General features: G+C 62.8%; 2 protein-coding genes across 3 annotated transcripts; both read left to right on the top strand.

Annotated features, from left to right (window-relative positions):
* The first annotated feature begins 2372 nt into the window (after nt 1-2372).
* MED24 (mediator complex subunit 24) lies at nt 2373-26727 on the top strand. Of its 2 annotated transcripts, XM_064174261.1 has the most exons (26): nt 2373-2451; nt 2657-2790; nt 6664-6746; nt 7224-7262; nt 8865-8938; nt 10240-10463; nt 10959-11070; nt 11518-11668; nt 11908-12021; nt 12706-12753; nt 12918-13000; nt 13374-13460; nt 13776-13887; nt 14492-14634; nt 15629-15666; nt 16323-16405; nt 18302-18480; nt 18612-18711; nt 19567-19742; nt 21176-21440; nt 22358-22539; nt 22830-22923; nt 23711-23810; nt 25927-26004; nt 26142-26290; nt 26432-26727. In XM_064174261.1, the coding sequence occupies exons 2-26, from the start codon at nt 2661-2663 to the stop codon at nt 26546-26548; spliced, it is 2961 nt and encodes a 986-aa protein (XP_064030331.1). In that variant the 5' UTR covers nt 2373-2451; nt 2657-2660; the 3' UTR covers nt 26549-26727. The 2 variants fall into 2 exon arrangements, with proteins under 2 accessions (XP_064030331.1, XP_064030332.1); XM_064174262.1 differs by lacking the exon at nt 7224-7262.
* Nucleotides 19760-21161, top strand: LOC135191789 (uncharacterized). Its single transcript, XM_064174386.1, has 2 exons — nt 19760-19838; nt 19914-21161. Exon 2 carries the CDS (start codon nt 20146-20148, stop codon nt 21157-21159), a length of 1014 nt encoding a protein of 337 aa, XP_064030456.1. The 5' UTR covers nt 19760-19838; nt 19914-20145; the 3' UTR covers nt 21160-21161.
* Nucleotides 26728-27638: the final 911 nt, after the last annotated feature.

Below are 27638 nucleotides of genomic sequence, written 5' to 3'. Positions count from 1 at the left end.
CCTCCCCCCACCCCCTTCCTGAGCTTTGTGGGGCTCATCCCATGCCCGTGGAGGGGGGAGGGGGGGGCTGCTAAGGGGGGGGTGGGGGTGTCCCTGCTCCCCATCCTTCCGTTGCCATGGCGATGGCTGGCAGCAGCCATGGGGGTATTTTTAGCTGCTGGTACTGCCTGGGGGTGGGGGGAGAGCAGCCCCACGGCCGCACGTGTGCACGCACACGCGTGTCTGCAGCTCACCCGTGCACACCCGGGAGTGTGCCCACCCACGGGCAGCTCCTGGCACACACCCACCCGTGGGCACTTTGTGTCTGCACACAGACAGACAGACAGACACACACACGTGTGTCTGGGTGATGGCTCCTGGGCCCACGTGTGCAGGAGCAGACACACGCGTGTGCAGGCACCCACCGTGCAGCTACGCACCCCCACGCCTGGCACATGTGTGTGCCCACCTGCCCGCTGGCACGCTCACTCCCCGTGTGTGTCAGTGTGTGCAGCCACGGCTGCTCCCTGCCGTGCTCACGCTCACGTGGCTGAGTGTGCATCGGTGCCCAGGCGTGTGCACACCCACACGCGTGTGCCCACGGGCATGGCGTGACACAAGCACACTCACACGCCCAGCTACGTGCACAGATCTCCTGCGTGCACCCCCACGGCCCCTGCACCCCCTGGTGTGTGCACCCCCTCGGCCCCTGCACCCCCTGGTGTGTGCACCCCCACGGCCCCTGCACCCCCTGGTGCATGCACCCCCACAGCCCCTGCACCTCCCCATGTGTGCACCCCCACAGCCCCTGCACCCCCCCATGCATGCACCCCCCCATCCCCTGCACCCCCTTTGTGCGCACACCCCCAGCCCCTGCATGCCGCCATGCATGCACCCCCCCCATGTTTGCACCCCCCCCCAGCCCCTGCACCCCTCAAGTGTGCAAAAGCCCAGCCCCTGCACCTCCCCACGTGTGTACAAGCCCAGTCCCTGCACCCCTCCATTCGTGGACACCCCTAGGCCCTGCACCCCCCAATGTGTGCACACCTCCAGCCCCGGCACCCCTCCATTGTTGCAACCCCCCAGCCCTTGCACCCCTCCGTTCGTGGACATCCCCACGCCCTGCACCCCCCCAGCCCCTGCACCCCCCACGCGTGCACCCCCAGCTCTTCACACCTCTGAACCTCCACGCCCTGCCTCACGCCTTGCTTGCACACTCACACCTTTGCACCCCCCAGCATTTCAGAGACCCAGCCTGGTGGGGGCTGGAAGGGACCTCTGGAGCTCAGCCAGTCCAACCCCCCCCTGCTCCAGCAGGGCACCCACAGCAGCTTGCCCAGCAGCACAGTGCCCAGGGGGAGCTGGAAGTTCTCTAGACAAGGAGACTCCACAACCTCTCTGGGCAGCCTGCTCCGGGGCTCTCTCACCCTCTCACCAAACAAGTTTCTCCTCCGGTTGAGAAGGAACCTCCTGGGGTCTACTTTGTGCCCATTGTCCACTTGTCCTGTCCCTGGGCACCACTGAGCAGACTCTGGCCCCATCCTCTTGCCCTCCACCCCCTTTAGCTCTTGCTGAGCACTGCTCGGATCTGCTCTGGGGCTGCTCTTCTTCAGGCTCTCATCCCCTGGGCTCTCAGCTTTTGCTCCTCACAGAGATGCTTCAGACTCCTCCAAGCTTCCTTACCCTCCACCGAACTCTGCCCAGTAGCTCTCTCTTGAGCTGGGGAACCCACAGTTGGTCACAGAATCAACCAGGTGGGAAGAGAGCTCCAAGCTCAGCCAGCACAACCCAGCCCTGCCCAACCAACCGCACCATGGCACTCAGTGCCCCAGCCAGGCTTGGCTTCAGCACCCCCAGCCATGGGCACTGCACCACCTCCCTGGGCAGCCCATTCCAGTGCCAATCACTCTCTCTGCCAGCAGCTTCCTCCTCACATCCAGCCTGAGCCTGCCCTGCCACAGCTCCAGCCTGGGTCCCCCTCTTCTGTTGCTGGCTGCCTGGCAGCAGAGCCCAACCCCACCTGGCTCCAGCCTCCCTGCAGGCAGCTGCAGGCAGCAATGAGCTCTGCCCTGAGCCTCCTCTGCTGCAGGCTGCACCCCCCCAGCTCCCTCAGGGCTCCTCACAGGGCTGTGCTCCAGGCCCCTCCCCAGCCCTGTGCTCCAGCTGCGGCCCCGCCGAGCCAGGGCAGCGGAAGAGAGAGAGAAGAACTTCTCTCAACCCGCTCTTGGCCGCCAAGGTCACCCTCTTGCCCCCCCCCCCCACCCCGGCACTCGCAGACCCCCCCCAGGCCCCCAGCCCAGGCCCTGCCCCCCCCCCGCGCGGTGCCCCTGCGGCCGCCACTCGGAACTACATCTCCCAGCACCCCCCGCGCCGCCCTCGCCCAATCAGCGCTCGCCTTGCTGCTGGGTGCCAGGATGGCGGCGCCCCGGCGCTAGGGGAAGCTCTGGCCGGTGGCGGCGGTGCCGGGGCAAGGTGAGGGGCGGCGAGGCGGAACCGGCGGCGTTGGGGGCATCTCCGGAGCCGGACCTTGTACCTCTGGTGGCGGGGGAGGGGTGGGGGGGGCTGGCTCTGGAGTCCTCCCAGCCCGCCCCGGGGTGGCTGCGGCCTGGCTGCGGCCTCAGGAGCTGCCTCCCTGCCTCAAAGCTGCTCCTGGCTCGTTCCTTTCTGCCGCCTGCAGAGCCATGAAGGTGGTGAACCTGAAGCAGGCCATCCTGCAGGCCTGGAAGGAGAGATGGAGCGACTATCAGTGGGCCATCAACATGAAGAAGTTCTTCCCTCGTGGGGCTACCTGGGACATCCTCAACCTGGCAGGTCTGGGAGGTGTGGGGCGAGGGGAAGGAGTTAGAGGGGCCGTGGGGTTGGGGGTGGGCAGTGCAGGTGGGCAGGAGTGAGGTGGATGGGGCTTTGGGTCTGGGGTGACTTGCTAAGGGTGGTCTGGTTGCTTTGGGCTGGAGGTGAAGCTGGCCTGAAGCTCAGCTGGTGGTGGAGAGCTGGGGGGCAGTGATGGGTGTGGAAAGGCTGCTGGAATCGTAGTGGAGTGGTTTTGGTTGGAAAACACCTTCAGGATGCTCTCATCAGATCCCACCTGGAGCACTGTGTGCAGTTCTGGAACCCCCAACACAGGAAGGACATGGAACTGTTGTAGCCAGTCCAGAATAGGACCATGGAGATGCTGAGAGGGCTGCAGCAGCTCTGCTCTGAGGACAGGCTGAGAGAGTTGGGGCTGTGCAGCCTGGAGAAGAGAAGGCTTCAAGGAGACCTTCTAGTTGCCTTCCAGTATCTGAAGTGGGCTACAGGAAGGTTGGAGAGGGACTATTGATAAGGTCTTAAAATGACAGGAGGAGGAGAAATGTGTCTGAACTGGCAGAGGGGAGACTGAAACTGGATGTTAGGAAGAAGTTCTTTGCAGTGAGGGTAGTGAGACACTGGCACAAGTTGCCCAGGGAGGTTGTGGACTAATCCTATGATTCTAGGCTGAGCAACCCCAACTTGCCCAGCCTGGCCTCAAAAGGAATCTCTGCTGCTCCATTCCCCACACAGATTGATAGAATCATGGAATCAGGCAAGGTTGGAAGGGACCACAAGGATCTGCCAGCTCCAACCCCCCTGCCATGCCCAGGGGCACCCTACCCTAGAGCAGGCTGCCCACAGCCTCAGCCAGCCTGGCCTGAAACACCTCCAGCCATGGGGCCTCAACCACCTCCCTGGGCAGCCCCTGCCAGCCTCTCACCACTCTCCTGCTCAACAACTTCCTCCTCACCTCCAGACTCACTCTCCCCACCTCCACCTTTGCTCCATTCCCCCCACTCCTGCCACTTCCTGACAGCCTCAAAAGTCCCTCCCCAGCTTTTTTGGAGCCCCCTTCAGATCCTGGCAGGCCACAAGAAGGTTCCCTGGGAGCCTCCTCTGCTGCAGCCTGCACAGCCCCAACTCTTTCAGTCTGTGCTCACAGCAGAGCTGCTGCAGCCTCTCAGCATCCTCCTGGCCCTGCTCTGGACACTCTCCAGCATCTCCACAGCCCTCTTGTCCCAGGGGCTCCAGAGCTGGATGCAGGACTCCAGGTGGGTTCTCAGCAGAGCAGAGCAGAGAGGGAGAATCCCCTCCCTGGCCCTGCTGGCCACACTGCTGCTGCTGCAGCCCAGGCTCTGCTTGGCTTTCTGGGCTGCAAGTGCACACTGCTGGCTCCTGTTGAGCTCCTCCTCCAGTAGCACCCCCAAGTCCCTCTCCTCAGGGCTGCTCTCCAGCCTGGCACTGCCCAGCCTGGATTGGTGCTTGGCATTGCCTCGCCCCAGCAGCAGGACCTTGCCCTTGGTCTTGCTGAACCTCCTGAGCCTGGCTTGTGCCCACCTCTGCAGCCTGCCCAGCTCCCTCTGCGTGGATCCCTTCCCTCCAGCTGCCTCAGTTTCTCCTCGCTTGAGAGCAGCTGAGGACCCCATCTGCCCTCTCACTGTGTCCAGCCAAGGGAGTGAAAAGCTCTGTGAAGGAGCCAGGTGCTGCTTCCCACCCCCAGCTTGCTTTCCCCATCCCCATTCAAGGGCGTTTGACACGAGTGCTGCCAAACCTTGGTACCTGCTGAGCTCTCTGGTTTAAAGATTTGCCAGGCTTTTAATGCCAATTATAGAAACTTGTTGCTAGGTTTGTTGGGGTTTGGGTTTGGTTTCCTTTTTTTTTCTTTCTTTCCTTTAATATCTTTTTTTCTTTCACCTCCTGCAGCAAGCATTTGTGTGTGTGTGAGCCCTGGAGAAACAAACAGAGGCTTTGCTGCAGCCAGGGGGTCGAAGGGGAAGCAGCCCTGCTGCAGGCAGAGATGCTCTTCACCCCACACCCTTCCCCAGTGGGTCCTTTTGGCCCTCCCTCCATCCCACCCTGGTTGTTTTTTAACCTGGTGGGCTTTGGGAGGCTTCACCCTCAGGCTGGGTTTGTTCCCTGCCTGCTGCTGCCTTTGCTGGGGTCAGTGTGTGGATGTGCCCAGCCCCATCTGATGTGGGGCTGGAGGAGCTGAGCTGGGGCCATGGAGCTGGAGATGCTGAACTGGAGCTGTGGAGCTGGGGAAGCTAAACTAGAACTGTGAGGCTGGAGGAGCTGGGGCCATGGGGCTGGAGATGCTGAGTCTGTAGGGCTGGAGGAGCTGAGCTGAGGCTGTGGGACTAGAGGAGCTGAGCTGGGGCCATGGAGCTGGAGATGCTGAACTGGAGCTGTGGGGCTGGGGCAGCTAAATTGGAACTGTGGGGCTGGAGATGCTGAGTCTGTGGGGCTGGAGGAGCTGAGCTGAGGCTGTGGGGCTGACCTGAGGCTGTGGGACTAGAGGAAGTGAGCTGGGGCCATGGAGCTGGAGATGCTGAACTGGAGCTGTGGGGCTGGGGGAGCTTAACTGGAACTGTGGGGCTGGAGATGCTGAGGCTGTGGGGCTGGTGGGGCTGAGCTGAGGCTGTGGAACTAGAGGAACTGAGCTGGGGCCATGGAGCTGGAGATGCTGAACTGAGGAGCTGAGTCTGTGGGGCTGGAGGAGCTGAGCTGGGTCTGTGGGGCTTGACCTTGCAGAGATAGAGGTGAAACTGACTCGAAGGGGCTGGGAAAGGGAAGTTCAAAGGAGGGAAGCTGACACCGAGGCCATCCTGGGCAGCAGGAGCCTCGCTGTGGGCACGCAGGGAGGCTGCTCCCCGGGCCCTGGAGCTGTCCTTTCCCAAGCTCCTGCCTTTCAGCTGGGAAGCACAAAGGAGGAGAAGCTGGCACGGGCTGCCAGGATCACGGCGCTGCCCAGCAAATGTGTGCTGACACCTCTGCAGCGGGGAGCAGCATGTGGCTGGCTCGCAGTGACACTCCCTGACTGGCTGGGGAGGGGGAGGCTGCCATCAGCCTTCTGTCCTGGAGCTGGGATGCTTTTGGCCGAGGTCTCAGCCTTCCAGCAAGACCCAGGGAGTCTCCTGCTCTCGTGATTGGCATCCAGCGACGGCTCCTCCCCGCGCTCCCCTCCCTCCCTCCTCCTCCTCCTCCTCTTCCTCCTTGTCTTTGGGGCAACAACTTCCCAAACAGCTCCTGCCCCCTCTTGCATCTGGGTGCTTTGACCTACTTAGAGCCCGTGCAGCAGCCCGGGGCCTGTTTTCCGGAGGTGGTTCCTGTGCTCTGCCATAGTTCAAATGGTCAATTAAAGGCTTGACTGAGCAGATAGGACGGGCAGAGCCCCTGCAGCCGGCACCGGCCCCGGCGCTGGCAGGCAGCCGGCGGCAGGGAGGGCCAGACGCGCAGGGCTGGTCCTGGCTGGGGGGGTGGGGAAGGGGGGCAGGGCTCTGTCTGCCCTGAGTTCAGCCCCAGGTGCCAGAGCGAAAAAAAAACCCCCACAGCGCTGGCTGGAGGATGCGAGAAGCTCCTGGGCAGGTGGTGGGAGGGAGGGGAAGGTGCTTTGGAGAGCAGCAGGCAGCGTTCTGGGGCCAGGGTGCCAGAGCAGAGCTGAGTTAGCAGGAGGCTGCTCAGGCTGCCTGAATTATTCACTGCCTTTTGCCGTGGGGGGATTAGGAAGCTGTGGGATTGGGCTGAACCCGGGGAAGAGCAGCACAGAGTTGCCATGGTTGGCACAGTCTGCCCTTGCCACCTTGCCCGTGGGATGAGGGCAGCGTGGGTAGGTGTGAGTGCCCCTGCGCTGTGCAGGTGCTGAGCTGAGACCTGAACCCTCTCCTTTGCTTGCAGAGGCTCTTCTGGAGCAGGCCATGATCGGGCCCTCACCCAACCCACTCATCTTGTCCTACCTGAAGTATGCCATCAGCTCCCAGGTAACCACCCCCTGCCTGCCAACCCCCTGCCAGCCTGCTGCCGGGCATCTCCTCGCAGTCCTGCTTAGCAAGTGAGCAAAGAAACTGGCGTGCTGAGCCCTTCAGTCTCTCATCCACGCCTCTCCTAGGCTCGGGCAGGTGCTGAAGTGCCCAATGTATGCCCGGGGGTTCTGTAAATAGCCTCTGCCCCTTGCCAGGCTGCACATGGGGCGCAGATCCTCAGCCCAGGCAGATCCTGAGCCGCGGCGTTTGACGCCGCCTGCAGTTTGTGTGAAACCAATCAGCCTTCACCTAAAAATGTCTGTTTGGATTTGTGCCGGGTCAGCAGCCCGGCCCCAGCCCTGTCTGTGGGTGACAGGCAGCGGGGGCCATGCCCTGACCTTGTCGTTCCTCAGCAACCGGGCACGGCGTTGGCAACCCTGTGCCCGCTAAGGCGCCGCTGCCCCGCGCTCGCCGTGGGCTGTTTTCTCTTCCTAGATGGTGTCGTATTCCACGGTCCTGACTGCCATCAGCAAGGTATGGCTCTGGCAGGTGCTGCCCGAGGTGGTTCTCTTTGCCCCCGTGGATGCATTTCCCTCCCCACCGCCACTCTCACCAAATATAGGTCAAGTGGAAAACGAAATCCTCTGCTGAGTCAGCAGCGGGCGGGCAGCGCCCAGGCAGCCCCCGAGCCTTTCTCTGGCTGGCTGAGGACAGGCTGCTGCCTCCTCTGCTTGTAGGGGCACGGTCGTGGGTGTGAAATCCTCATCCCTCTCCGTCGTGTGGGGCCTGGCAGGCTCTTGCCCCGCAGCACCCTGCGTGTCAAACCACGCCTGGGCTGCCGGAAACCGCAGCCCTCTGCGGGCGCCGGCGCTGGCAGTGCCGCGGGGATCCGGAGCTGGCCATGGGAAAACAACCTGAGAGGGAGGGAGGGAGGGAAGGGAGAGAGGGAGGGAAGGGAGAGAAGGAGGGCTGCCAGCACCTTGGCCGTGCCACTGTGGCCAGCTGCCTTCTCATGGGGGTTTGGTGGTCTCTGGTGCTTTGGTGGGGATGAGCCCTCTGTGGCTGCCTCTGTTTGGCGTTTGGGGCTGCTCCTGGGGGGGAGGGAGGGGGGCATTGGTAGCCCCTTGCAGGCTGCCCCCAGCCTCCTCGGGCAGCAGCTCTGCCAGGGTGACCTCTGGTCTGAAGGGAGAGTTATTTAAGGGAGAGTAATTGAAGGGAGAATAATTCAAAGGAGATTAATTTAAGGGAGAGTAACTTAGGAGGAGAATGATTGATTTTGGGGGGGGGGAAGAATTTAAAGGGGAATTTGAGGGGAGATGATCTGAAGAGGAAGAATTCAAGGAGGGACATTTCCCTTCCCCCTCACCTCCCCCTGATTGCTGGGGGACAGGAAGGGAAAGATGCTAACGGCTCCTCCGATGCCAGCGTGGTTTTGGGGTGCCACAGGTTAGAGCTGTGCCATGAACACCCCACAGAGCCCCGGCGGGGTTGAGGAGGGCACAGCAGAGCTGTGGCGCTGCCCGGGGAGCGCAGGGCCGGCTGGCAGCCAGCACCCAGCACAGCGGCAGGGCTGCTGCGAGCGGCGCAGGCTCGGTGCCCTCCTGGCTGCCCGTTCCAGCAGGCTGGGTAGAGCTGACCTTGAGAGCTGAATCCTCCTCCTTCAGAGCAGCATGGGCTGAGAACAGAGCTGCAGGCTAGCTCCGGCCCGGCAGGGTGGCCCCATCTGCTCTGCTGCTCTTCTGCTGCCCACCATCCTCCCAGCCCCGCGGCCGGCCGGGCTCTTGGCACAGGCTGCCAACCCCGCCGAGGCGGGGATGGGCACACGGGCTGGCGCCGAGCCGCCGCCGCGGCAAAAGCTCAGGCCCTCGGCGCTGTCTTGTGGAGGCTGCTGAGAAAAGCTCAGCCTCGACCCTGCTGCCGTTGTTGCCTCCCACAACGGCACGGAGGGCACGACCCAGCCGTCCGACAGCTCTGACCTAGTTCTTGTTCGAGTGGCTGCTGGGCAGCTGCCAGAGCGGGCATCCTGCGGCCGGTAGAGCCCAGCCCAGGCTACGCAGGAAGGAGCTGAGTTTGGCTTTTGGAGCTGCTGGAGCCAGCAGCCCCCATCTGGATTCCCTCCTTCTGCCCCTGCTCTAGTTCGACGACTTCTCGCGGGACCTGTGTGTGCAGTCCCTGCTGGAGATCCTCGACATGTTCTGTGACCGCCTCAGGTACTGCCTGGCCCTTCCAGCGCTGCCACCTTGGCCCCGGGTGGGCACTATCCAGACCCAGTGGGGCTTGGCTGAGCCCGGGGCACTCATCCTGACAGAATGGAGCAGGTTCCCCCTTCAGGCCCCACATCCATTCCCAAGCTGCTGTCCCACTCTGGCTGCCACAGCAGAGAGAAAGAGCAAAGGGAGTCCTAAAGCCCAGCAGCTCTTTGGGAGGCTGCAGCAAACCAGCTTACTCTGAAAGAAACCTCTCTGCTGGCATATTCCTGCCCAGCTCAGGTAGATAGGGGTGGGCATGAGCCCTGCGGGCTGAGGCCATCTCTCCCCTCAGGCTCTTTGGTTTCTCTTGTGTGGCCTCTTGCAGCTTCCCAGGGCCCTGTCTCAGGCTGCCCCAGGCAGCTGCCTTGTTTTGCTTCGTGCTCTTCCGTTGGTGTTGCAGGGCCCAGGGGAGTGCAGACAATTCAGGCCACAAAAAAAAAGAAGAAGAAGAAGGAAAAAAAAAAAGGCAGCAAAACTTTTTTAGTAAGCTCAGAAATCTTCCTGTTAACCCCTGAGAGCCTTCTCTGGGAGGCTGGAGCAGAGAGCAGGGCTGCAGAAGGAGGAGGAGGAGGAAGAAGAGGAAGGTAGCAGCACTTCGGTTAGGTGAAATGAAGCAGCAGCAATGAATGTGCAGAGGTCACAGAGGTTGACAAGGAGCTGCTGCTGGCCAAGTGCAGAGCCAGGCACAGAGTTCAGGCACAGAGTCCAACCTCTGCCTGCTCTGATCCTCTGCTTAGCTCCATCAGAACTTCTGCCTCCATGAGTTGTACCTTGGGAGGGGGAAGCTCTGGCCCCTCGCAGTGCTTGGGTTGGTGCTGAGCCTCCTCTGAGCAAGATAATTTCATTAGAGGCTTGGAAAGTTTCCCTTTGGCAGAGAGTGGCCAGAGAGGAGGCAGTGCTGGGCAAGCATTGGTGTCCCCTGGCACAGCAGGGGGGATGCTCAGGGGGACTGTGCCAGTTGGGGTCTGCAGCAGGGGAGCTGCCAGGCTGGGCTGAGCTGGGCTGTGAGGTTGGGATCCTTGAGCTGTGTCTATGCCTCCAGAGCCAGCTCAGGCTCCTTGCTCTCCCCTTTCCAGATGCCATGGCACTGGGCAAGCTTTGGTGTCCCCTGACTCAGCAGGGGGATGCTTGGGGGCTGCTCTAGTTGGGGTCTGCGGCAGGGGAGCTGCCAGGCTGGGCTGGGCTGGGCTGTGGGGTTGGGATCCCTGAGCTGTGTCTGTGCCTCCAGAGCCAGCTCAGGCTCCTTGCTCTCCCCTTCCCAGCTGCCATGGCAAGGCAGAGGAGTGCATTGGGCTGTGCCGGGCACTGATCAGTGCCCTCACCTGGCTCCTGCGCTGTGCCACCTTCTACGGCGAGAAGCTGAAGGAGCCTCTGGAGCAGGTGGCAGCGGAGAGCCAGCTGAAGATGTGCCTGGAGCGGCTGGAGAAGATGCTCAGCAGCACCAAGAATCGTGCCCTGATTCACATTGCCAAGCTGGAGGAGGCCTGTATGTCACTGCCCCTGCCCTGCCCCGTGGCACGCTCTGCCCGTGCCCACTGCCAGGGCTTCCTCCTGCTCTGCCCTACCTTGAGGAGATGTCGTTGCCACCTCTCCCTTCCCCCTGCCCGGCTCCTGCCGCATTGTCCCTGCAGCTCCAAGCCCATCCATCTTCCAGCCCTAGTGCTGTAACCGTCTTCTCCCTGGCTCTGTGCCACCCTCTGCCCCCTCCCTTCCCTCCGTGCTGCCCTTGGAAGAGAGGCAGAATTAATGTGAAGGCTGCAGGAGCTGTTCCTGGGCGCCTGCCGTGTCCTGCGCTCTGCCAGCCTGCCTGGCACAGCCCTGCACCTCCACTCACTGCCTGCATCTGGCCGAGAGGCTGTGCCAGGCTGAGCCTGAAGCAGGAGCTGCTGGGTGGCACATAGACCCTTGGCCTGGCTGAGCAGAGGTGTGCTGCCTGCCTGGCCTCTTGGCGTGGCACTGACTGCCTGTCCTCCCTCCCCAGCCTCCTGGAGCATCGTGGAGCAGTCTCTTGTCAAGCTGGGGGAGAGCCTGAGCAGCCTCAGCAGCTCCCCACTGCGAAGCCAGGCCGAGGACTGCATCTCCCTCACCAAGAGGTAGCTTTGTGCTGCTGTCCCCAGGGGCTTGGGTCTGAGCTGCTGTGGGGAGGGGGCTGAGAGCCTCCTGCTCCCCTTCACGCCGGCTCCCTGCTGTCCTGTCCCTTCCCAGCTCAGTTCCCTGCACCAGCAGCGAGCTGGGGCTGACAGAAGGCCCCGGGGCAGGAGTGGGGGCAGGGCTGGTGGTGACTTGCTGTGACAGAGTCTGGTCCAGAGCCTGCTTCTGTGGTGACCCTGGGGCCCCCTCAGCTGCTGTGGCCACACCAGGGCTGCCATCCTGGCTCTGGATCCCCCTGGAGACGCTCCCAAGGCCTGGGCTGTGGTAGCACAAAGGAGCTACAGCCAAGAGCAGAGGTCAGGGGCCTAGCTGGGAAAGGAGGATGTGGCAGGAGGAGGAAGGATCCATCCCTGGGGGGGCTGCAGCGAGGCTGTGCTGTGTGCCCCCAGCATCCCCAGCATGCTGTCAGTGCACTCGGAGCAGCTGAACAAGACTGGCTTCCCCACCGTGCATGCCCTGGTGCTGCTGGAGGGCACCATGAACCTCACAGGAGAGACCCAGCCTCTGGTGGAGCAGCTGATGATGGTGAAGAGGATGCAGGTACAGAAGGGGCATCTTGTTCTGCTGCCAGGGGTGAGCTGTGGGGCCAGGACCTCACTGTGGCTCTGAGCTGTGTAACCTCTCAGGGCTTGTCCTGCTCCAAGGGTATGGCTGCAGCTGCTGGCAGCAGCAGGAGCCCATCCACACCTTCACAGGGGGTTCAGGGCTTGGCTGTGGTTGGGGGGAGGCACTTTCTGGCCTTGCCAGCACTGGTTGGGTTTTCCCTTCGTGCCCTGCAGCGCATCCCCACCCCACTCTTCGTGCTGGAGATCTGGAAGGCCTGCTTCGTGGGGCTCATCGAGTCCCCAGAGGGCACAGAGGAGCTCAAGTGGACAGCATTCACCTTCCTGAAGGTAGGGCCCAGCCCCACATGAGCACAGCTCCACAGCCTTCACCTCCCTGAAGGCAGAGCCCAGCACAGCTCCACAGCCTTCACCTCCCTGAAGGCAGAGCCCAGCCCCACATGAGCACATCCCTGGCACTGCTGCTGCCTTTTCCCTTCCTGCTCAGCCCCTGCTGAGCCCCAAACCCTGGCACAAAATCTGTTCTCCTCTCCTGTCCCCTCATGCCCTGGCTCTTCTGCAGCCTGCTGAGCATCACCCTTGCTGTTCAGGGCCTCTCTTCCTCAGCTTCATTGCCCTTCTCTGGACCTGCTCCAGCCCCTCAATGCCTTTCATGGAGGGAAGGGCCCAAAACTGACCCACATACTCCAGGTGTGGCCTCACCAGTGCCCAGTCCAGGGGGACAGTCCCTGTCCTGGTCCTGCTGGCCACACCACTGCTGATCCAAGGGTGCCTGGATCCCCTCTGTCATTGATACAGACACCAATGGGACCTGGTCCCAGCACAGCCCTGGGGTTGGGGCACCACTTGTGAGTGGCCCCCAGCTGGAGCCAACTGCAGTCCCCACCACCTTTTGGGCCCAGCCAGTTTGCAGCTGCTTGCAGGTGTCTCATGTGGGGGCTGCTGCTCTGTGGGGGTCCTGCCTGCAGAACAGGGCCTGCCTCAGCCACTCACCTCCTGCCCTATGCCTTTCAGATCCCCCAGGTCCTGGTCAAACTCAAGAAGTATCCTCAAGGGGACAAGGTGAGCCCTGGAGGCTGTCAGCAGCACTGAGCTGGGGGTGGCTGGGCTAGGAAATGGTCCTGTGAGTCCACAGCCTTCCTCTGACAGACAAAGTGGTGGGGGGAGAGGGGAAGAGGGAGGCTTGAGCTGGCTCTGAGCTGAGCTCTTGGCCTTGTGGGCAGCAGGATTTCACTGAGGATGTCAACTGTGCCTTCGAGTTCCTGCTGAAGCTCACTCCTCTGCTCGACAAAGTCGATCAGCGATGCAAGTGAGTGCTCACCCTGCCCAGGGCTGCCCTGCAGCCAGCCTGTGCCCAGACTGGGCCACACCAACCTCATCTCCTCTGCTGGGAGCTGTGCTATGACGTGCTGGAACAGCTTCTGGCCAGGCTTTGTCAGTTTCTGATCCAAATCCTCCTCCTCGAGGCCCTGACGCTGCCAAGTGAGAGAGGCAGCGAGTGCCTGATGGCTGAGGGATGTTCTGGTGATGCTGTGTGATGTCTGGAGCTGCTTTAGGCCCTGCAGCATCCTTGGAGGAGTGGGAGCAGGGCTGGGAGGACAACCCAGGAGTGCCCCTGCCCTGCAGCATCGCCCAGGGCAGCAGCAATGCTCTCCCAGGCAGTTCTTTCCTCTCTCTTCCAGCTGCAACTGCATGTACCAGCTCCTGCAGGAGTGCAACAAGCAGGGGCTGCTCTCAGAGACCAACATGAACAACCTGACTGCCAAAAGGTACAGCCCAGCCCCCTCCCTCCCTCCCTTAGCAGTCTGTGTGCCCGGGGGGGGTTGGGGCACCTCATCTCACCCTTCTTGGACGGGTGGAGGAGTGTCAGGAGGCAGCTGTGATGCCACTGGCAGATGCTGGCCTGCAGAGATGAGGCTTTGCTTTCAGTTGCAGCTCTGGCACAGCCAAACTCTGCCCTCTTGGAGTGGCAGCTGCTGGTGGCCCTGAGGTGGTGGTGGCCTTCCCTTAGGGGTGCTGGTGGTGGAGTTGAGGGGGGCAGTGCGAGCAGGTCCTGCTCCCTGACTCTTCCTCTGGGCCCTCAGGGATGCAGACAGAGAACATGCCCCACACCTGAAATCAGCAGAGAATGCCAACATCCAGCCCAACCCTGGCCTCATCCTGAGGGCTGAGCCAACTGTCACCAACATCCTGAAGGTGAGTCCCCTCCTGTCTCCAGACTGGGCAAGCTGCCCTGGCCTCACAGCCTGTTCCCAGCAGCAGCAGGCAGCCGGAGCGCCTGGGAGGTGCCTGATCCCCCCCCGCCCCGCCCTCCCCAACACGCTTGGATGGGGAAATAGAGGAATCACTTCCAGCCTTGCTGCTCTGCCATGGAGACCAGGAGCTCCCCTCCTCCTTCCCAGCAAGCTGGAGGAGCTGTCAGGTGGCACACTGTCGAGTGCCAGCAGCCTGAGCCCAGCCAGCTCTGCCCATCCTGCTCTCAGCCGCTTCCCCACCTGCATCTCCCCTGCTCCCCGGAGCCTCCTCCCACCCCCTGCATCATTCTCCTCGCCTCAAGAGGATGCTTGGCTGCTGGTCATGCTCCTCTGCTCTGCCATTACCACCTCCACCAACCCTGTGGGTCACTGGGGAGGGCTTCATTATCACTTTTCCCCCATGCCCTGCTCACCGACCGAGTCCTCACGGGACAGCTCTGGCAGCCCTTCAGCTCTGCCCCGTGGCTGGGCTTTTGCTGCTGCCCTGCAGCACAGCGTTCCCCATGACTTCTCTTTTCCTCTCTCTCTCTCTTTTTCTCTGCTAGACCATGGATGCAGATCACTCCAAGTCCCCCGAGGGCCTGCTGGGGGTGCTGGGTCACATGTTGTCTGGGAAGAGCCTGGACCTGCTGCTGGCAGCGGCGGCAGCCACGGGCAAGCTGAAATCCTTTGCTCGGAAGTTCATCAAGTGAGTGCCCACCTGGGTGCTGCTGTCCCTGCTGACCAGGGAGGGGCTGGGCAGAGTGGGAAGCTCCACAAGTTCTCCCCCAGAGCAGGGCTGGATGTGCCTCTGCACCAGTGTCTGTGCAGGATTGGATTCAGCAGAGCCCTGGAGAGGGCTTCTTGGAGTGTTCAGGCTGGAGAAGGGAAGGCTCCGAGGAGACCTTGTGGTGGCCTTTCAGGGGCTGAGAAGAAAGCTGGGCATGGTTTTGAGCAGGGCCTGTTGGGACAGGACAAGGGGGGGGATGGTTTGAACTCAAAGAGGGAGAGAAGGAAGAAGCTTTTGATGTGCCCAGAGAGGTGGGAGCTGCCCCATCCCTGGCACCGTTGCAGGTCAGGTTGTTTAGGGCTCTGAGCAGCCTGCTCTAGGTTGGCTGCAGCAGAGTGACCTTTAAAGGCCACTTCCCACCCTTACTGGCTGATCTGAGGGAGGCTGCACCCCACAGCTCCCTACCCCCCCCCAGCCTCCCATTCCCTTCTCTTCTCCCTGACCAGGGCAGGTTGGTTTCAGGGGCTGAGGAGGGCCAAGGGCACTGGCACAGCCTCGGGTCCAGGGCACTCCTGCCTGCACTTTGTGCTCTCAGCCATCCATGTCCTGCTGCCAACAGAGCCCTGGCATGCATAGGGCTGTGTGAGAGCTTCCTGCAGTGGGGAAGCCCTGGGCAGCTCCAGCCCACCCCAGCGTGGCTCTTTGGAGGCTCAGAGCCCCATGCAGGCAGGCAGGCAGGGCCGGATCGGGCGAGAGGCCGTGGGGAGAGGCAGCGTCGCTGGACCTGTTTGGCTGCAGGGGGAGCAGAGGCAGCGAGGGAGGAGCTGTCCTGGCCCTGCTGCACCCGGAGGCTGTCTGCACAGCTGGGCCCTGCCCGCTGGCGTGGGGTGCAGGAAGGGCTCTGGGAAGGTGCCACCTCCCCTGCTGTCACTGTGTCACCACCGCCTCACTGTGCCCTCTCTGCTCCCTGCAGGCTGAATGAGTTCACCAAGCAGATCGGCGGCGAAGGCTGTGAGTGGCTGTGTCCCTCTGTGGGGTGCTTTGAGCTGTGCTGCCCACAGCTGCTCTGTGTCTGGGGGGATGCTGTGGGGCCCAGCTGGGTTAAACTGGGACTAGCTGTGGTGGCAGAGTCAGCTGAGCTGTGCCAGGCTCAGACGGGGGCTACCAGCAGGGAGCTTGGCACAGGGGGCGCGTGGCCAGGTGCCAGCGTGGATCTGGGCACTTGGGGAGCTGCTGCCCTCACACGTGGCCATCTCCAGTGTGGGGTGTTCTCTGCTCAGGGGGGCATCAGCTGCTTCCCTCCGACCCAGCCCGTGGGGCCCCTGGGGCTGGCCCTGCCGTGGCTGCCTCCCTGGGAGGGATGATGTGGAGCACGGAGCTGCAGATAAGGACTCTGAGTGCAGTGATGAAACTCTGCTCTGACCTTCCTTGTGTGGGGACAGCTCAGGGATGGGCTGGGGCTGCCTTCCTTGCAGGGGCAAAGCTGCTCTGGGAGCTGGAAAGGAGGCAGATGGGCTGAAGGGGAGGCAGTTGGCACCTCTGGGTTCACACACAAGCATTTGTGGGTTAGAAAAGCTGCCTGGAGGGAGCAGGATCCTGTTCCCTGAGCTGGCAGGGCCCTGTGCCCAGGCTGGAGGTCTCCCAGCTCTCTGCTTCTCCTCCCTCAGCCAAATCTGCCCCGGTTCGGGCTCTGCTCTTTGACATCTCCTTCCTCATGCTCTGCCATGTGGCCCAGACCTACGGCTCCGAGGTAAGGGATGTGGCTCTGACCTTGCCAGCTCAGCTCTGCAGCCTGTCAGCCTCCTCTAGTGGCCAGTCTGCCACTGTCCTCGTGTCCCCATCCTCCCTGGCAGCACCTCGGCAGCTGGGGCAAAGCCAGCTGGTCCTGCTTGCACCCAGACCCATCCCTGTGGGGGCTGTTGGCACCAGCTGATGGACCAGGGGTGGCTGCAGCCTTCCTGAGGGCTTTGGTTGGGCTCTTTATGGTACCCTGGCATCAGTGCCAGTGCTGCCTCCAGCCTCCTCTCTGGACTGGCTCTGATCTTAGCAGGCTTTTCCCAGCATTGCTCCACTCTGGTCTGGGTTTTGGGGGGTGTCCATGCAGCTGGGATGAACATCAGCAGCCCTCCCCCTGTGGAGAGGAGGAAGTTGCAGCCCTGCTCAGGAAGCAGCACTTGAGTTGCATGAGGAATTTTCCAGGTTTCCTCATCTGGTTGTGTGCTGGGAGACAAAACAATACCCAAAGGGCACCCAGAGGGCACCAAGACACTGGCAGGGATAGACAAGGAGCCAGGGGCCAGCCCCAGGGAGCAGGGAGTAGGGTCCTGACTGCAGGCAGCTTCCTGCAGATGTGTCCAGGGCTGCCTGAGGAGGTCTCATCCCCCCCAGTCCAGCCCAGAGTGACTTTGCTGAGCAGCTGCTGCAGAGCAGCTGAGCCAAACAGAACTTTTTTGGTCCAAATGGTGTCCCTGGGGTGGCAGTGGGGAGCAGGCTGTGGCATTCCCAGCTTGGATCCCCTCCCAGGAGCCCTTCCAGCTGGCTGCCAGCTGGGCCCTGCACCCCAGTCCTGGGTCCTGGGCCCCAATACTGGGCTCAGCTTCCTGATCTGGGTTCTGTGCCATGATCTCAGGCTCTCTGCTCCAGTCCTAAGCTGTACTCCCCCCAGCCCTGGGCTGTGCACCCCAACCCCACAGTGCCATGTTCCAGCTGGCACAGCTTGGTGGGTAGGGCACAAGTGGCCCTTTCTGGGCAGGCTGCAGTGACCTCAATGCCACACTCACAGTCCCTCGGGACATGTCCTGGCCTTGCATCTCCCCAAGAGATGCTGTGGTTCCCCCTGGCGAGTCCTGTGGTAGAGGGGGAAACCCACAGGCCGCAGGCTGGAAACCAGAGCCCTACTGGGAGCGCTGACCAGCGCCTCCCGGGCGCTATGCGCGCAGGGGCCACAAGGCGGCGCTGTCCGCATGGCCCTGAGCTCCCCGCGGCTGGGAGCGGACCTCGGGGTGCAGGGACAGACCTCGGGGTGCAGGGACAGACCTCGGGGTGTGAGAGCAGACCCCGGGGTGCAGGGACAGACCTCGGGGTGCAGGGACAGACCCCGGGGTGCAGGGACAGACCCCGGGGTGCAGGGACAGACCCCGGGGTGTGAGAGCAGACCCCGGGGTGCAGGGACAGACCTCAGGGTGCAGGGACAGACGCCAGGGTGCAGGGACAGACCCCAGGGTGTGAGAGCAGACCCCAGGGTGCAGGGACAGACCCCGGGGTGCAGGGACAGACTCCAGGGTGTGAGCAGACCCCAGGGTGCAGGGACAGACCCCAGGGTGCAGGGACAGCCCCCGGGGTGTGAGAGCAGACCCCAGGGTGCAGGAACAGACCCCGGGGTGCAGGGACAGACTCCAGGGTGTGGGAGTAGACCCCAGGGTGCGGGAGCAGACCCCAGGGTGCAGGGACAGACGCCAGAGTGTGGAGGACAGACTCCAGGGTGTGAGCAGACCCCAGGGTGCAGGAACAGACCCCAGGGTGCAGGGACAGACCCCGGGGTGCAGGGACAGTCTCCAGGGTAAGGGTTTCCCTCTGCCAGGGGGACCCCAGCAGCCTCCCGGGGGAGGTTGGCAGCGTGGCAGAGCCTGTGGTGGTTGCCCTGCAGGTGATCCTGTCGGAGTCGAGCCCCCCTGGCGAGGTGCCCTTCTTTGAGACCTGGATGCTGACCTGCATGCCCGAGGAGGGCAAGATCCTCAACCCTGACCACCCCTGCTTCCGCCCCGACTCCACCAAGGTGGAGTCCCTGGTTGCCCTCCTCAACAACTCCTCGGAGATGAAGCTGGTGTAAGAGCTGGGCCTGCACACCCACCCTGCCAGGCTGGGGCAGAGCAAGGAGGGGAGCACCCACCCCATCCTCCCTGGCTCTCTGACCCCCACCCTGAATGCCCTCCTGGGCCTCCTTCTCTCCCTGCCAGGCAGATGAAGTGGCACGAGGCCTGTCTGAGCATCTCAGCTGCCATCCTGGAGATCCTCAACGCCTGGGAGAACGGAGTCCTCACCTTTGAGTCCATCCAGGTGAGCCTGCTGGGGCACAGCAGGGGCACTGGCACTGTGCTGTGCCCTGAGGAGTGGCCAGGGTGCCCTCCTGCCCTGAATGCCACCACACAACTTGCTACCTGCTTGCTACCCGGGGAGGAGAACTGGCATAGCCTCGAGACTTTGATGGCAGTGAGGTTGGCAGAGGGCAGGCTCACCTTTGAGTCCATCCAGGTGAGTCTGCTGGGGCACAGCAGGGGCACTGGCACTGTGCTGTGCCCTGAGGAGTGGCCAAGGTGCCCTTCTGCCCTGAATGCCACCACACAACTTGCTGCCTTCTTGTTGCCTGGGGAGAAGAACTGGCATAGCCCAAGCCCCTTGGTGGCAGTGGGGCTGGCAGGGGGCAGGCAGAGGCCATCCAGGTGAGCCAGGTGGGACAGACCAAGGGCACTGGCACTGTGCTGTGCCCTGAGGAGTGACCAGGGTGCCCTCCTGCCCTGAATGCCACCACACAACTTGCTGCCTGCTTCCTACCTGGGGAGGAGAACTGGCATAGCCCCAAGCCCTTGGTGGCAGTGGAGCTGGCAGGGGGCAGGCAGAGGCCATCCAGGTGAGCCAGGTGGGACAAACCAAGGGCACTGGCACCGTGCTGTGCCCTCCTGCCCTGAATGCCACCACACAACTTGCTGCCTGCTTCCTACCTGGGGAGGAGAACTGGCATAGCCCCAAGCCCTTGGTGGCAGTGGAGCTGGCAGGGGGCAAGCTCAGCTGACAGAGAAGGGCTTGGAGCCTGCGGCGGCGACCTGCAGCCGCGGGAGTTGGCACCTGAGGCGAGGCCCTTGGCACCCACAAAGCTTCACCTTGCTCTTCTCCCTGCCCCCTCCCCCCCCTTAGAAAATCACAGACAGCATCAAGGGCAAGGTGTGCAGCATGGCAGTGTGTGCCGTGGCCTGGCTGGTGGCACACGTCAGGATGCTGGGCCTGGATGAGAGGGAGAAGTCCCTGCAGATGATCCAGCAGCTGGCGACCCCTTTGCACGGGGAGAGCACCCTGCAGTTCTACAACGAGCGGTGAGTGCCTGGCACATGCCCTGCCCCCACCCCTGCCCAGGAGGTTCAGCTTCTTCCTACCCAGCTGAGGGCTTCATCCAGCCTGGTGCTGAGCACCTCCAGGGAGGTTGTGGAGCACAGAAGCACCCAATGTGATCTTCGATCACATTGGGTGCTTCTGTGCTCCACAACCTCCCTGTGCCAACTGTGCCAGGGTCTCCCCACAGCCTCACTGCCAACAGTTTCTCCCTCATCTCCACTCTCAGCCTCTCCCCTGCCAGCTCAAAGCCATTGGCACTCCTCCTGGCACTGCCAGCCCTTGCCACGAGTCCCTCCCCAGCTCCCCTGCAGGCGCTGGCAGGCAGCTCTGAGGTCTCTCCGCAGGCTGAACAGGCTTAGCTCTCCCAGCCTGGCCCTGGGGGGGATGTGCACTTCCCTCCCACTTCCCTCCCACTTCCCTCCCACTTCCCTCCCACTTCCCTCCCACTTCCCTCCCACTTCCCTCCCACTTCCCTCCCACTTCCCTCCCACTTCCCTCCCACTTCCCTCCCACTTCCACCCCAACTTCTTCTCACTTCCTCCCTTCCCCATCCTTTCCTCCCACTTTGCCTCCCTGCCCCCTGCTTGCTCCCCACTTCCCCTCGCTTCCTCAAACTTCCCCCCCCCACTGCCCTGCTGCTTCCCTGCCACTTCCTCCCCCCACTTCCCTCCCATTTCCCTCCCACTTTCTTCCCGCTTTCCTCCCACTTCCACTCACTGCCCTCCCACTCCCCTCTTGTTTCCTCCCACTTCCATCCCTCTTCCCCCCCATTCCTCCTCTGCTTCCCCTCACTTCTCCCCTGCTTCCCCCCTGCTTCCCCCCACTTACCCCCACTTACCCCCCCGTTTCCTCCCTCTTCCCCTCCACTTCCCCCTCACCTTCCCTGCACTTCCCTCCCACTTCCTCCAACTTCTGTCTTGGTTCCTCCCACTTCCCCCCACTTTCTCCCCCTTCTTCCCTCTTCCCTCCTGCTTCCCCTCGCTCCCCCTTCACTCCTCCCACTTCCCCTCTGCTCCCCCCCTGCTTCCCCTCAACTTCCTCCACAGTTCCTCTGCACTTCTGCCCACCTTGTCCCCCTATTTCACCCTCCTCCCCCCTCTGCTTCCTCCACCCTTCCTGCTCACTTCCCCCTCACTTCCCCTCGCCTTCCTCCCCACTTCCTCTGCACTTTCCCGGCACTTCCTGCCTCTTTCCTCTCCCCTTCCTCCCCCAACTTCCCCTCCTCTTCCCCCTGCCTTCCTCTCCACTTTCTCTGCACTTCCACCCCCTTCCCCCCTGCTTGCCCTCGCTTTGCCCCCCAGTTTCACCTCCCTCCACCTCCTCTCCCTCTCCTCCCCTCCCTCCATTTCCTCCTCCCCCCTCCCCCTCTGCTGCCCTGCCCTCTGCCGGCGGCGCTGAGGCCTGTGCTCGGCAGGGTGGTGATCATGAGCTCGATCCTGGAGCACATGTGTGCCGATGTGCTGCAGCAGACTGCCACCCAGATCAAGTTCCCCTCGGCAGGCATGGACCCCATCCCCTACTGGAACCTGCTGCCCCCCAAGAAGCCCATCCGGGAGGTGCTGGTGGCAGTGTTCAGCAGGGTGCTGGAGCGGGGCTGGGCTGACAGCTGCTCCATCCACATCCTGGACACCCTCCTGCACATGGGGGGGGTCTACTGGTTCTGCAACAACCTGGTCAAGGTAAGGGCTGCCCACCCGTGCCAGTGTCGTGGCTGGGCGCTGAGGAGGGTGCTGCAGAGGGACCTGGGCAGACTGCATGGGTGGGCAGAGGCCAAGGGGAGGAGATTGAAGAAGGCCAAGGGCAGGTTCAGCACTTTGGCCACAACAAACCAACTCTGGGGCCAGAGTGGCTGAGAGCAGGCAGGCAGAGAGGGCCCTGGGGGTGCTGTGAGAGAGGAGCTGCAGAGGAGGCAGCAGTGCTCAGATGGGCAGCAGAGCCAATGGCATCCTGGGCTGGCTGAGGAGCAGTGTGGGCAGCAGGACAAGGGAGGTTCTTGTGCCCCTGTGCTCAGCACTGCTCAGGCCACCCCTGCAGTGCTGTGTCCAGCTCTGGGCTCCTCCATTGCAGAGAGCTGCTGAGGTGCTGGCAGGTGCCCAGAGCAGGGCAGCAAGGCTGGGGAGGGGCCTGGAGCACAGCCCTGTGAGGAGAGGCTGAGGGAGCTGGGGGGGTGCAGCCTGCAGCAGAGGAGGCTCAGGGCAGAGCTGATTGCTGCCTGCAGCTGCCTGCAGGGAGGCTGTAGCCAGGTGGGGTTGGGCTCTGCTGCCAGGCAGCCAGGGCCAGAAGAAGGGGACCCAGGCTGGAGCTGTGCCAGGGCAGGCTCAGGCTGGATGTGAGGAGGAAGTTGTTGTCAGAGAGAGTGATTGGCACTGGAATGGGCTGCCCAGGGAGGTGGTGGAGTGCCCATGGCTGGAGGTGTTGAAGCCAAGCAGGGCTGGGTGCCAGGCTGGGCTGGGTGAGCTTGGAGCTCTCTGCCAGCCTGGCTGATTCTGTGGCTCTATGAAAGGAGGGTCTGGTGCTGCTGGTGCCCAAGAGGTGTGGTTGGGGTAGGTCCAGCTCTGTCTGTGCCTCCTCCTCCTGCCTGCTTCTGACCCTGCAGGAGCTGCTGAAGGAGACCAGGAAGGAGCACACCCTGAGGGCTGTGGAGCTGCTCTATGCCATCTTCTGCCTGGACATGCAGCAGCTGACGCTGACCCTGCTGGGCCACATCCTGCCCAACCTGCTGACAGACTCCTCCAAGTGGCACACCCTGATGGACCCCCCGGGCAAGGCCCTGGCCAAGTGAGACCCCAGATCTGTGGGCATCATCTCCTCGGGGCTGGGTGGGCCTGTCAGTGGAGCTGGGGAGATGCTCTGTGCCAGGCCAGGGGTCCCAGCTGCCACAATTCCTGCTCTGGCCCTGGCACACTGCTGCCAGGAGCAGACATCCTGTGCCATCCTCCTGCCTCTCACTGAGCAGGGCCTTGCTGTGTCCCCTCCTGGGGCACACTGAGCTCTGCCACCTTCCCTTGCTCTCTCACTGTCATCTGAGTGGGCTGGCAGCACTGGCAGTGTCCCTGCTCTGTCCCCAGGCTCTCTGTTTGGTGTGCCCTGAGCTCCTACTCCTCTCACAACAAGGGGCAGGCCTCCAGCAGGCAGAAAAAGAGGCACCGAGAGGACATCGAGGTGAGGGCTGGGGTGGAGACTGTGAGCAGAGTCTGCAGGAGGTGATGGTGGCAGGAGTGGGCAGCTGAGACCAGAGCCAACCCTGCCTGGCATCTCTGGGCTGGCTGAGCTCTTCAGACTTTCAAACAGAGACCTTCTCCCTTCTCCCTTTTCCCTTTTCCTTCCTCTCCCTTCTCCCTTCCCTCCCCCTCTCCCCTCTCCTCTCTCTCCCCCTCTCCTCTCTCCTCTCTCTCCCCCTCTCCTCTCTCCTCTCTCTCCCCCTCTCCTCTCTCCTCTCTCTCCCCCTCTCCTCTCTCCTCTCTCTCCCCCTCTCCTCTCCTCCTCTCCCTCCCCCTCTCCTCCTCTCCCTCCCCCTCTCCTCCTCTCCCTCCCCCTCTCCTCCTCTCCCTCCTCCTCTCCCTCCCCCTCTCCTCCTCTCCCTCCCCCTCTCCTCCTCTCCCTCCCCCTCTCCTCCTCTCCCTCCCCCTCTCCTCCTCTCCCTCCCCCTCTCCTCCTCTCCCTCCCCCTCTCCTCCTCTCCCTCCCCCTCTCCTCCTCTCCCTCCCCCTCTCCTCCTCTCCCTCCCCCTCTCCTCCTCTCCCTCCCCCTCTCCTCCTCTCCTCCCCTCCCCTCCAAGGGGGGTTGGTGATGAGGTGGTCTGAGTATGCTTGGTCCAGGCTGGGGGTGAGCAGAGATTGTGGTCCAGAGCTGTGTGGAGCCCAGGGTGGGCCTCAGCTTTGGGGAGGGGGCTTAGGAACTCCCCTTCAGAGAGGAAGCAGTGAGGCTGAAGCCCTTCTGCTGCCCCCCAGGATTACATCAGCCTCTTCCCCCTGGACGACACTCAGCCCTCCAAGCTGATGCGCCTGCTCAGCTCCAACGAGGAGGATGCCAACATCCTCTCCAGCCCCAGTAAGTGTGGCTGGGGAGGGGGCTCCTGGGGGTGGGTGAGGGTGGGCAGCCCTTTGCTTTCTGCTCCTTTCTGGGGTGGGAGATGTGCACTGGCACAGCAATGTTCCTCCTCTGCTCTTTGGACTGGAGAGCAGGAAGAAACTGTTTGTGGTGAGGGTAGGGAGGTTGTGGATGTGTCCTCCCTGGAGGTCTTCCAGGCCAGGCTGGATGAGGCCTTGAGCAGCCTGGGCTGGTGGAGGTGTCCCTGCCCTTGGCACTGGCTGACCTTGAAGGTCCCTTCCAACCCAACCCATTTTGTCATCCTGGGGTTCCAATCCTGCTAAGGAGGCAGCCAAAGGAGCTGCTGAGTCTCTGCTGCCTCACCTCTGTCCCCCAGCTCAGGGCCACAGGCTGGGACAGCTCTGGGAGGACATTCCAGGGGGGGGTTGCCCTGAGCCTTCCTGCCACATCTGCTGCCCTCCCAGCTCCCACGTGTGCTGCCTGAGCTCCCTGAGTCAGGTTGCTCCTGGGTCATCGTTTCTCCTGCTGCTCCTCAGCTCACCCCTCAGGGCTGTGGTTTTGCTGGGGCTATTTGGGGCTTTCCCCTCTCTTTTTTTAACCCTGGGAGGCAGTTCCCAACTCATCCCACTGACATTCAGGACTTTTTTGTGTTGGGCTCTTTGCTGTGGTGATGTGGAAATGCTGCTTCCTGCAGCAGCCAGGGAGCTCCTCGTGATGAGAAGTGTGGGAGGAAGGTTCTGAGTGGTGGTTTTTTTTTGGTGTGTGATGAGCATCCCTCAGCCCCCACACATCCCCCCCCCCTCCCAGCACAGAACAAGGTAGCTCCTGCTGCTCTGGGCCCTGCCTGTGTTCTCTGAGCTCTCCACAAGAGCCTGCCCGAGGAGGTCTCTGTCCTGTTGGGCTCTGGAGATGATCCCAGAGCCTCTCCTGCAGGAGCACCCAGCAGGGCTTCAGCTTGGGTCGGGTCACAGAATGGTTTGGGTTGGAGAACTTCTTGGTGGTCCTCAGAGCCTTAACTCTGCCTCAGCTGGGGCTGAGTCCTGGCCCTCAGCACCACAGCTCTGCCTCTTGGAAAGCCCTCTAAGGATGGGCATCCAACCGCCTCCCTGGGCAGCCTGTGCCAGGCTCTGAGAACCCTTTCAGGCAGGAGGTTTGTTCTCATGCCCAACCTGAACTCCCCTGGTGCAGCCTGAGGCCATTTCCTCTCCTCCAGCCCCTGTGCTCTGTCCCAGGCTTTGCTGCCAGTCCCTTGGATGTGGCTCAGCCCTGGTAGCTGCACTGGGCCCTGGGGGGTGAGGTCTGAGGGTTGCTGTGCAGCTGTTGAACATCTGTCTGGCTCCACAGCCAACCTCAGCAGTTGTGCTCTCTTCTGTGGAGGGTGCCAGGGAGTGGCACGGCCTGGCACTGCCCATGCAGGGCAGCAGTGGGGAGGCACAGCCAGGATGCAAAGCAGGCAGGGGCACACTGGTGGCCCCCACAGATGCTTTGCAGCTGCCTTCAGGCTGGGTCAAGCTCAGAGCAGCTCTGCCCTGTGCAGGAGCCAAGGGTCACACCCTGAGAGCAGCATCTGGAGCCCTCCCCAGGCCCCATCGTGCCTGGGGCATAGAGTCATGGCATGGGTTGGGTTGGAAGTGACCTCAAAGCTCATCCAGTGCCAGCCTCCTGCCAAGGGCAGGGACACCTCCCACCAGCACAGGCTGCTCAAGGCCTCACCCAGGCCCCTCCAGGGAGGGGCCAGCCACAACCACCCTGGGCAACCTGTGCCAGTGTCTCCTCACCCTCTCTGGCAAGGATTTCTCCCTCCTCTCCAGTCTCAGTCTCCCCTCTTCAGGCGTGTGTGGGCCTGGGCTGCCCATGCCTGGCAGAGATGGGGCAGAGGCTGATGCCAGCTGTGTGTCACTGATGTGCCCAAGCAGCAGGGCCTCTGCTTGTCAGTGCACAGAGGGTGCCAAGGACCCAAGGTCCCTCCTCCTCCACGGGGTAGCTCATGGCAGAGCCCCTCCTGGAGCTGAAGTGGCTGGGGATGGCCAGGTTGGGCACACTGGCACTGCCAGGGGGAGCTAAGAGGCTGTCTGAGCCTCCCCCCAAGGCTGACTCCTGCTCTCCTCCCCACCAGATCGCTCCATGAGCACCTCCCTCTCCGCCTCCCAGCTGCACAGCGTCAGCATGAGGGACCCTCTGAACAGGGTGCTGGGTAAGGGGGGTGCCAGGGGCAGGGCTTGGCACTGGGGGCAGCTCCAGCCGTGCTGGGATGCTGCTGGGCACCTCTCAGCTCTGAGGAGGGGCTGGGGCCAGCCCAGCCTGGCCTGTGACGTTTGCCTCTCTCCACAGCAAACCTCTTCCTGCTCATCTCTTCCATCCTGGGTGCCAAGACAGCTGGCACCCACACCCAGTTTGTCCAGTGGTTCATGGAGGAGTGTGTGGACTGCCTGGAGCAGGGCAGCCGTGGCAGCATCCTCCAGTTCATGCCCTTCACCATGGTGAGTCCTGTGCCCATCACCTCCTCGTCCCTGAGGTGCTGCTCCCAGGGCACAGGCATCGCCCAGGGGTGGGCATCTCCCTGGCCCAGCTCTGGTGGCTCCCTGCCAGGCCTCAGTTTGTGTCTGTCCTCTCTCTTGCAGGTTTCAGAGCTGGTGAAGGTCTCCACCATGTCCAGCCCCAAGATTGTCTTGGCCATCACCGACCTCAGCCTGCCCCTGGGCCGCAGGGTGGCTGCCAAGGCCATCGCTGCCCTCTGAGCGGGGCTGGGCCCTGCTGCCAGGCAGGAGAGGGCATCCCTTGGGGCAGCCTGAGGCAGCCTCACTGCCCCTGCAGGCTCAGCCTGGGCCCTGCCTGTGGGCATCATCCCCGTGCTGAGCTGTCAGAGACTGAGCTCCCCTCTGCTTGTTTTGCCATCACAGCTCAGCCCTTTCCTAGTGCCAGGCTCTGGTTCCTTCCTTCTTCCTTTCTGGCTCCCCAGACCCCTCTTCTGCTGCCAGGAGGATGATGGCAGAGCTGCTCTGTGCCAGGGGGTGGAAATCGAACTGGCTGTGCCCCAGACCCCCCCACCCTCTGCCCCTGCAGGAGCCCAGGAGGCTGGGGACTGCCCCTGGTGCTGCTGTTGGCAGCGTGGGCCTGGGTGGGGTGGAGGAGATTTTGCTGCTCTGCTGTGAGCCAATTCCTGCTGGAAACTCCTCCCGGGGAGAGCTGAGCCCAGGGAGCAGTGAGCAGCCACAGCCCCACCCGTGCCAGGCTCTGTCTGCCTCTAACTGTGCCCAGACCCTGACCCTGAGGGCACCTTCACCCCACTCCCTTCATTTGTGCTTTCCACTTGAATCACCAGAAAGGGCAAAGTGGTGCCCATGGTAGCTTGGCACCAGCCTGCCCCTCAAGTGCCTTTAACTCTCAGCCTGGTCCCTGCTGCACCCCCCCCGGGGCTGGGCTCTGCCCCTGCCCCATTAGCAGGGTTCACAGCTCCTCTTTTGGGGTTGCTGTGGCAGTGCCATGGGAGATGTGGCACAGGGAAGCCCTGCAGCTGTGCCCCAGGCTTTGAGCTGATGCTGGCAAGGAAAGGGCATTGGGGTGGTGACTTGGGGCCTGCCTGGGCTGAGCTCAGCTCTTGGCTGCTCAGGGAGGGGCAGACCCTGCTGGGCTCAGTAGAGCTTTGCCACGCTCAAGGTGGCTGCAGGTCCTTGCCCATCCCACACCATGGCATCTGCTGCTGAGCCTGGCACCGAGCTGACAGCAGCTGGCACACACCAGCCTCTGATAGGAGGGCAGACAGCAAGCAGGTCCCAGGGCTGGGCGCAGGGTGAGCAGGGCAAGGGCTGGTAGAGGGCTTGGTGCCCG

The sequence above is a fragment of the Pogoniulus pusillus genome, chromosome 40 (assembly GCF_015220805.1).
Source record: "Pogoniulus pusillus isolate bPogPus1 chromosome 40, bPogPus1.pri, whole genome shotgun sequence".
NCBI lineage: Eukaryota > Metazoa > Chordata > Aves > Piciformes > Lybiidae > Pogoniulus > Pogoniulus pusillus.
This window is presented reverse-complemented; position numbering and strand designations above follow the sequence as displayed.